Source organism: Gopherus evgoodei, chromosome 10 (genome assembly GCF_007399415.2).
Source record: "Gopherus evgoodei ecotype Sinaloan lineage chromosome 10, rGopEvg1_v1.p, whole genome shotgun sequence".
In the NCBI taxonomy this organism is placed as follows: domain Eukaryota; kingdom Metazoa; phylum Chordata; order Testudines; family Testudinidae; genus Gopherus; species Gopherus evgoodei.
Genome location: NC_044331.1, coordinates 69502597 through 69512666, shown reverse-complemented (window position 1 = coordinate 69512666; position 10070 = coordinate 69502597). Strand labels below are relative to the sequence as shown.

At 42.2% G+C, this 10070-nt stretch overlaps 1 protein-coding gene across 1 annotated transcript; it reads left to right on the top strand.

Annotated features, from left to right (window-relative positions):
* The first annotated feature begins 2894 nt into the window (after positions 1-2894).
* THUMPD1 (THUMP domain containing 1) lies at positions 2895-9502 on the top strand. Its single transcript, XM_030578373.1, has 4 exons — positions 2895-4143; positions 5340-5514; positions 6172-6420; positions 7722-9502. The coding sequence occupies exons 1-4, from the start codon at positions 3919-3921 to the stop codon at positions 8039-8041; spliced, it is 969 nt and encodes a 322-aa protein (XP_030434233.1). The 5' UTR covers positions 2895-3918; the 3' UTR covers positions 8042-9502.
* The last annotated feature ends 568 nt before the right edge of the window (positions 9503-10070 follow it).

Below are 10070 nucleotides of genomic sequence, written 5' to 3'. Positions count from 1 at the left end.
AATGGCTCTAGAAAGATTCCTCCAAATAAGGGAGTTGCTCTCTCCCTCGCAGTTAGTGAGACATACAGCAGGTCTGCATGAGTGAGATTTTAAATGTTTCTTTGAAATATACCCAGAAAAATCCTTCAACAGAGGGGCATAGAAGTTTCGTCCTAAGGAATCCTCAAATGAAAGATTAATTTTCCACAAAGGATGCATGAAAGTTAATAGAAAATGATAGAGAAACTTTTTTTGTTTTTTTGACTACATGGTCAGCCAATGTGCTGAGAACACTTGGATGAGAAGCTTTTATGGTTCAGGAATAAAATTATACTCTCTGTGACAACCTAATCTCTTTTAAATCGTTTATGTGCATCGTTCTTTTAGATGAGGCATAAAGCTGGTTTCCGGGCTACATGCTGTCAGTTAGAAATCTCATGGCACTTTTCACAAGAGTAGGGCCCTGAATCCGTGTCCTAGTTAAATTCAGATTGGCTAATTAAATTCTGCCTACCTAATACTCACCAAGCAGCAGCATCTGGAGAAATTATTCTTTGCTTTGTGTTTTTCAATTGTTTTGTAATGTTACTATGTGCTCTAAGAAGACATCTATCACCATTCACCCAGAGGTAGCTGGCTGCTGCATTTCGATACAGAGTGAAGTGGTTCCTTTATTAAAAACCCATCTTGCAAACACTTACATACTTGCTTTACTTTATGCACTATGAGTAGTCTGGTTGCCTCAAGGGGATTACTCACATGCTTAAAGTTAAGCACATTTGAAATCCTTGCAATTGCAGTATTTTGACAACTGCATCGTGTTAAGGCCTTGATCCTGCAATCTTAACCGATCATAAATATCATACAGCTCATCTGGTTCTTCCTTACACTGAGTAGTATGGGACTACTGGTAAGTGCCTATAAAATACAGACTGTACAATGGGGCATGATTAGGAATCTTTCCATTTACTTCAATGGGCTTTGGATCAGGCCCCAAGTTAGCTTCTCTTTATATTCTGCAATTTATTAACTCAAATTCTAGACCTTTAATTCTGAGCCAAAGTTCTACAAACTCATAAATCAACAAGATTCTAATCTATCAAAACTCCAGTTCACTTTGTGTTCAGGTCACTGTAGCAGGATAAAGTATTTTACATTCAGACCAAACTATTAACAGTTCAGATCAACCACCATTTTAAAGACCAATTTCTCTCCTAATACTTTTCATATCAATAAGAGAAGCGTTCTTGGGTTTGTTTGTTTTTTACAACTGATACTTGCTTGTGTATATAAGTTTAGCCTAAAGCCTAGAGAAGCCAGGTCTATTATTATTATAGTTATTTACTATTTGTGCTGCTACAGTATATATAGGCTCCAGTCAGGGAGCATGGCTTCATTGTGCTAGACACGCTACAGATAGGCAATATTGCCAACTGCCACAGATATATCATGAGTATCTTGATATTTAATATTTGTCTGAAAGTCCTAGCTTTGTAGTCCAGTGATTACTTCAGAAGCTCAGGTTTTGGGGTTTTTTTTAAAGTGAGTTTCTAGCCTCCATGGCGGCAGAGAAAAGCTTGAAAATGTGACATGCACGCACCCTAAAGGCTCAGAAACCAGAAGGCAAATCCTTCCTGTTACCTTAAGAACTCCTCAATACCCACTGCCAAAGTGTTCGTTGTTCTGTAAGATTTCAGAGTAGTAGCTGTGTTAGTCTGTATCAGCAAAAAGAACGAGGAGTTCTTGTGGCACCTTAGAGACTAACAAATGTATTTGGGCATAAGCTTTCATGGGCTAAAATCCACTTCATCGGATACATGCAGTGGGAAATACAGTAGGAAGATATATGTGCACAGAGAACATGAAAAAATGGGTGCTGCCATACCAACTCTGACGAGACTAATCAATTAAGGTGAGCTATTATCAGCAGGATTAAAAAAAACATTTGTAATGATAATCAGGATGGTCCATTTCAAACAGTTGACAAGAAGGTGTGAGTAACAGTAGGGAAAAATTAGCATGGGGAAATAGTTTTTACTTTGTGTAATGACCCATCCACTCCCAGTCTTTATTCAACCGTAATTTAATGGTGTCTAGTTTGCAAATTAATTCCAGCTCTGCAGTTTCTCGTTGGAGTCTGTTTTTTAAAGTTTTTTTTGTTGAAGAATTGCAACTTTTAGGTCTGTAATTGAGTGACCTGGGAGGTTGAAGTGTTCTCTGACTGGTTTTTGAATGTTGTAATTCTTGACGTCTGATTTGTGTCCATTTATTCTTTTGCATAGAGACTGTCTGGTTTGGCCAATGGATATGGCAGAGGGACATTGCTGGCACATGATGGCGTATATCACGTTGGTAGATGTGCCGGTGAACGAGCCCCAGATGGTGCGGCTGATATTATTAGGTCCTATGATGGTGTCCCCCGAACAGATATGTGAACAGAGTTGGCAACGGGCTTTGTTGAAAGGATAGGTTCCTAGGTTAGTGATTTTGTTCTGTGGTGTATGGTTGCTGGTGAATATTTGCTTCAGGTTGGGTAGGCTGTCTGTAAGCGAAGACTGGCCTGTCTCCGAAGATCTGTGAAAGTGAGGGATCGTCCTTCAGGATAGATTGCAGATCCTTGATGATGCGCTGGAGAGGTTTTAGTTGGGGGCTGAAGGTGACAACTAGTACCGTTCTGTTATTTTCTTTGTTGGGCCTGTCCTGGAGTAGATGACTTCTGGGTATTCTTCTGGCTCTGTCAATCTGTTTCTTCACTTCAGCAGGTGAGTATTGTAGTTTTAAGAACGCTTGATAGAGATCGTGTAGGTATTTGTCTCTGTCTGAGGGACTCCAGCAAATGTGGTTATATCTTAGAGCTTGGCTGTAGACAATGGATCGTGTGGTGTGGTCTGGATGAAAGCTGGAGGCGTGTAGGTAAGTATAGCAGGCAGTAGGTTTCCGGTATAGTGGCGTTTATGTGACCATTGCAACCTATCCTTGGAGGTTGCTGTGTGTTTATCGGTAGCCTGTATCACAGAGATGAGGGCTGCAGAAGCCAGGAAGTTAAGTCAGCGTTTATCTGTGGCCAGAGGCTGTTGGTTTCAGGGAGCTGAGGTACATCAGATATGAAGCAAAACTGTTTAATACTGAAGGCAGATGGTGATGAGGTTTTTCACAAGCCTGTGTACCCCAGGGAGTATTGCACCCTTCCCCCCCAAAAAAATATTATTTTGAGGGAGGAAAATCAGAATTTTTGAGCCTGACGTGATTTCTGAATGTGGGAGTTGGCAATTTTCCCTCTATATAATAATGAAACACACAGTCCCTGACTCAAAGTCACCTAAAGTTGTAGGATAAACCAAATTGACCCTCTTGCCTACCTGCTTTGCATGGGTGAGGGTAACGTTTTAGTACAACAGCTAAACAAGGGCTGGTAAAGAGCTAGTGCGAACACAGCCAGCTCTGGCTCACCACTGTGGGGCTGTGGCTAACTACACGGCTCTCTCTTTACCCCAGTGGCCGTTCTTTGCCAAACATTACAACACACCGGAGCATCGGCTACAGCTGGGATTTCGTCCCAGCCCCACGCAGGCAGGGCCCGGCCCGGCCCGCGAGAGCCAAGGCGGTAGCACAGGCAGCTCCTGGGTGGCGCCTCTCCCGAAGCTGGATGGCGCGGCAGAGCGGGGGGGGGCCTGGCTCGTCTCCCGGCCTCACTTCCCGGCACGAGCAGCGCGGTGCTACGGGGACAAGCGGCACGCGGCTGTCACGGGGGTGACTTTAGGACCCGGGAGAGCCACTGAATGCGGCGGGCTTTAGGACCCGGAAAGCCCTTAGGACTTGCTGGCATGAGCCCCCTTTCCGTCGCGCTACTGTGGCGTCATCGCCTCGCGCCGCACGTCGGCGAGTAACGCGTGGTTCTGGCGCCCGCGTGGAGTCCGGACTCGTGGCTCAGCTGCCTCCATGGCCGCCTCGGAGCAGCCGACTGCGGCGATGAAGCGGCGGCACAAGGCGCGGTACGTGCCGGGGCAGCAGGCCAAGCGGCCCCGGGGCGGCGGCGGGCCGCGGCAGCTGGAGCTCGGCATGCAGGGCATCCTCATCACCTGCAACATGAACGAGCGCAAGTGCGTGGGGGAGGCCTACAGCCTGCTCAACGAGTACGGGGACCTGCTCTACGGGCCCGAGAAGGTGCGTGCGGCCAGCCGCTGGCCTGGCTCTGCCGCGTATCAGGGGGCCAGATTATTAGTATGGTACTTCGGGATCCCCCCTCCTGAGCCCTGAGTACACACCTGCCCCGAGGAGCTTACAGTCTCCTGTGGTGGCAGAGTCACTGTACGCAGTTTATCTATGGCAGCACCAGTGTGAACCCCATACCAGCAGAGGCCTGCGATTGGCTGTGGGTCCTGCGCGCTGCTGGTATCGGGCCACTGCTGAGATCTGGCGCCCTTAAAGGATGCCCAAGAATGGCCCTGCTGGATAATTTGGGCGTCTCTCTTGGCCAAAATAATAATGTTAAGCAACAAAAAAAGGCAGCATGTTAATGGTCTGGTTTGTGGATATTTTAGAGCAAGAGGTGAATTAACGTTAAACAGGCCATCTAATTATTTTGATGATGTTGAAGTGCCACAGGAGAACACTCTCTTTAAAAGCACTCTACAAATCAGTGTAAGAACTTCTTTCAGTGATGGATACACACTTGGTTTAATAACTCCTGGTTAACATAGCTGGCCTGTTTATTGCTCTGAGTTTTTGCCTACAGATTAATACTTCACTGAAGATGCTACCCATGCCAACAGGAGAGCTGCTCCTGTTGCTGTAGGTACTCCACCTCCCTGAGAGGTGGTAGGTGGGTTGATGGGAGAATTTTCCCATTGATTTAGTGCTGTCTACACTGGGGGTTAGGTCAGTTTCACCCCGAATGATGTAGTTAAACCAACCTAATTTCCTAGTATAGACCAGGCCTAAGGTTTGCCTATTACTCGCTGCTCCCATTTATAAATTGCTATAGGTAATCATCTTGAAAAGTTTGCTTTCCAAACTGGTGATGAGTTTGGGGTTTTTGTTTAAAGATGATTGATCATCCACTTGTTACCTAATGGTGCAAGAGACAAATTTTATGTAACGTGCTTTAAAATTAAATCACTACAGAGATGGAGAAAATGAAATGATGATTCCCTCTGCAATAATTTCTGGTGCTTGTCTTAATGCAGTGTGCCTATTCCTAAAATGCCTTATTAACTGTCTACAGTATCACTGCTTGAATTCTGGGTTTTTTAGGCCAGGGGGTATAGTGGTGGTTGTGACTTTCATTTATTGAGCATTAGATGAGATTTCTTAACCCTTCGCTAACATCTCATTTAAGATGCATCCTCTTGTTCCAACAGTTTACAGATCAAGATGGCAGGTTGTCAGGAAGTGAAGAGGACGAAGATGATGTTGAAGCTGCCTTAAAGAAAGAAGTTGATCAGATTCGCACTTCGACTGAACAGAAGCTGAGAAGATTCCAGTCAGTGGAGAGTGGAGCTAACAATGTGGTCTTTATTAGAACGCTGGGTGTAGGTATGTAGTGAAATAACTGCTGCATAATGCAACACACACAAGCTGCTTTGCAATTTGTTAGACTGTGTCACGGTCTGACTGCCAAAGAAGTGAAGCATGCTGAATGTTCATGCAACCTTCCTCTTTTCCTTTTGCTTTCCCATTGAACACTCTAGTGACTACAGCCAGGTAGTTATTTTGCCCAAGCAGAACCAATCTGACCCTTGTAAATGTAAAAGGGCTTGGTATTTTGCTGAACCTGGAAAGCATGCAAAAAGGCTGATGATCCCAGATCCTCAGCCTTGTTGTGAAAAAACAAATACGAGCTGGAAGAACAGCCAGTGTATTGACAGTCCAGTAGACGTGAGTAGGGTCTGATCTTTCAGTTCTTGCTCAGGCAAAACTCCTGTTGCCTGAGTAAAAAACTTCAGAAGTAGACCTCCAGTGTTGCACCTACTCTCTCTTGTCCTTCACAAGTCAGAATTATGGAAATACTCTCTCCATGCTTACAAACGCCCTACCCTTTTGTAAGAACCCTATAGAATTTAGTAGGGTGCTGTAGAATTTGATGATTCAGTTTCTTTGTACTTGTAAGCAAGTAAGATTTGATGCTGTATTGCTTTTTTAAAAGGAAATTCTTTCTATTTGTTGCTCTTACTCTGTTGTCTTCTCTTGTAGAACCTGAGAATCTCGTCCATCATATATTAAAGGACTTGCACACTACTAAAAAGAAGAAAACAAGAGTGATTCTGCGTATGTTGCCCATTTCTGGAACCTGCAAGGCTTTTGTGGAAGATATGAAAAAGTATTCAGAGACCTTCTTTGAGCCTTGGTTTAAAGCCCCTAATAAGGGTACTTTTCAGATTGTTTACAAAGCTCGTAATAACAGTCACATGAGTAGGGAAGAAGTAATCAAAGAATTGGCAGGTATGTACTTATCTGACCTAGCATGATTGTAGACAAGTCTATAAGCTACCTAAGACTGCATGTGTAAGCAAATTATTCAAGCAAAAATTTTTTAGTAGACATAAATGTTGCGTTATAGAAAACTCAAGCAGATTGAATTATGAAAAGTCTTTCAATTTTTTTTCCTTAAGCTCTGCAAAAGTAACCTGACATGAACAACACTCCTTTTTGCTATCAGAGGTTTTCATCTTAACAGATCATAAACCAGAAGAGTGTGTGGTTCAACTTTGTTGGGTATAACTCACTGTGACAATACCATTCCTGCAAACTTCCAGGATTGTATTAAAAATCCTTTGAATACTGAACGTTATATTGGGAAATGGCTTGTCAATGTGTCCCTAGACTATGACTTAGGTCTGGTCTGCGCTACAGTTAGGTCGATGCAAGACTGTTTCGTCTACCTAACTATGGAAATGCCTACGCTTGAATTTCACTCCTGTTAAGGTGACTGCCTTCCTACACTGACTTAATAACTGCACCTCCATAAGCAGTGTGCAGAGTCAAGGTTGATGTAGGTAGGTGGACACAGTGTCAGTGTAGATACTGCTTTGCTTGTGTTGACTGTTACTGGCTTTCAGGAGGTGTCCCACAATGCCTCAAACTGACAGTGCAATCGATACAAGCACGCCTGGTAAGGATATGTGCCACCGAAACAAGGAGTGAAGTGTAGACATGCACAAGAGATGTAATTACGGTGGCAGCTGTATGCCAGTGTAAATCAGGTCAACTTAGTTTTGTAGTGTAGACGTGGCCTTAATGAAATAACTCTAAATTCACTTGGCAGCTTTCTCCTTGATAGTTGCTGTGCAATAGCCCTTTGGTTCGAGAGAGTGTTTTTAAGAGTCCCAATCTGTCCTGCTATTTTGACCAATTCAGTGACTGAAAATTCTTGATTGCAGTTGTCATAGCTAAAGTAAGGTGCCTTGTTTTCCCCTGCTTTGTGGTGCAGTTTGTGCTCTGAGATTTTATTTCCATAACGGAGTGTTCAGAATATTTTTGGAAATAGTTTTCTTGTGAAATTGGTGCTTATTTTGGCTTGTTGCTACAACAATAGCAGGTTTCTCTCATTGTTTGGCAGTAAGTTTATCCCCTCTATCTGATTTGCAGTATTTTTTTTTTTAGAACTAATCTTATTAAAAGTCCTTCCACTTTAAGTGAGGGCTCAGCTGATGAATGTGACACCTCATTTACACTCTTTTCTATGAAAAACATTTCCTCCAGTTTCCCCACTGACTCTAAGACCGTGTCCTTTTATTTTGTAGGAATAGTGGGCAGCCTAAATCCAGAAAACAAAGTGGATCTTAATAACCCCCAGTATACCATTGTGGTAGAAATAATAAAAAATGTCTGTTGCTTGAGCGTGGTGAAAGACTATGTTTTGTTCAGAAAATATAATCTACAAGAGGTGGTGAAGAGCACCAGGGAAGAGCTGGTACAGCAAAACCTGTTGAATGCTTCACAGGAGGAGAAGTTGCAAGAAATAAAACTGGCAGAAGAGGACTCTAAAGAAGTGAAACCAGAAGACAAAGGTCAGAGTGAGGAGGAATCTAAGCCCAATGAGAGCGACAGTCAGCAGGCATAGAGAGTGTGATGGAAGGGGAAGACGAACACTAAAGATCACTGTAAAAATAGACTGGCTTAGAGTTTTGAGATGGACATTTAAAGGGGAGCTTAATTTTTTATTTTAAATTTGCTTTTTAAAATATCCAGGTATTTTAAAAAAACCCAAAAACCGTAACGCTCCATCCTGTCTTTGCTATTGGAGTCAATGTTGCAGCACGCAGTGTCAGAGAGAGTGGTGATATTTATCACTTAACTCTTCAGCCTGATTCTCCAGTGCCTTCCATCTTGTGTGGTCATAGATCTGTGCAATGTGTATGTAAACTGTTACCAGTCTGATCGGTAGCATTTTAAACGCACTTACTACATGTCAATAACTACCATAGGGTGCTGGGCTGACTCAACCCCTTTGCCTCTAGACATCCTGAGAAACCAGTGGCAGAGGCAGGATTTGAGAGGTCTGGAAAAGGACAGGATCTTGCAAGGGGGTTTATTTGAAAATACAATGCCATTTTGTTTTGGTGAGATGACTTTCTATACTATGTAAACCTCGTCTTATTAAATACAGAATGAGCCATAAGCACCTGATTTTCTGTGTGTTGTTCAGATGTCTACAAAGTCTAGTTTAGAACATATTAACATGTCTTTGAAATATGTTGGGGGAGGGGGAGAAGAGGAATTGCCACCATCAAAATAGCTCAGTATTATGAGCAAACCTCTCCCTCAAATTCCTGTAATTTTCTAGAATAGACAGATGCCAGTGTATAATCTTGGCAAAAGCACCCTGTGGTATGTCTCTCAAGAAGAGCAATGTGCATAGTGGACAGGAGCATATATGGTTATCTATTAACTATCTGAGAAGAACCCATTTCTAAGGATACTTCCAAAGGCACTCCTTTATTTAAGTTTGATGTTTTTATTAAATAGTCTCATTCATTGGTTTTATTTTTTTATTAGCTGTGCTCATGTTTGAATTGGTTTTTAAACTTCTTCATGTGAAAGCAGCTCTCTGTATTACACAACATCTAATAGAAAAAGTTAAACTTTTTCTATATGGCTTCAATTTTACAAAATGAGTGTTTTGCCTCAGTTTGAAAATAGCATCTGAATTTTTTCTCTTCCTATAACATTTGAAGAATACATCTCATTGATAAGTTACAGTATCATTTTTACAAAGACTAGAAACCCAGATTAAAAAAAACCCTATTTTAATATAGTACGGCTATAGCTTGTTTTCCAATAGTATTGTTGCTGTGCACTTTTTGTACACGTGTGTGGCTTAGATGTTCCATGATGCACTTACAACTTAAACCTATTGGTGTCACTAATGGAAAAGCATTTGCTCCAAATAACACCAGCTGGCTTGATCCTGATTTAATGAAAAGGACATGTGGTTGAGCCTCTTCTGAGTTTTGTTTTATGATCTCTAGTGTTTGTAAAACTGTTTTAAGTTTGAAAATTAAAAAAAATTCTTCCTTCCTTCTGTGTTTCTTTTCCTACCTCATCCTGACTGACTTAAGCTCTGCTTTCTCACAGCCAGTGCTGTTCTTCTGGTACGTGAATATAGATTCCAAAACCTGAAGGCACCATTGCGATCATCCAGTCTGACGTCCTGTATAACAGGCCATAGAACTTCCCCAAAATAATTTCTAGAGCAAATCTTTTAGAGAAACCTTCAAGCTTGATTTTAAAAATTTAACATGGTGCAGAACCTACCATGACCCTTGGGAAATTGTTCCAGTGGTTAATTGCTCTCACTTTGCAAATTGTGTGCCTTATTTCCAGTCTGAACTGGTCTATGCTTCAACTTCTAGCCGCTGAATTGTGTTATGTCTTTCTTTGATAGATTGAATGGGGATTGTTTTATTGTGGGAGGCCCATTATTAAATATTTGTTCCCAGTTTAGATACTTAGAGACTTCAATCAAGTCACCCCTTAATATTTTGTTTGCTACGTAGAGTGAGCTCTTTGAGTCTGTCTCTACAAGGCATGTTTTCTAAATCTTTAATCATTTTTTGGCACAACTCTCTCCAACTTATCAAAATCCTTGA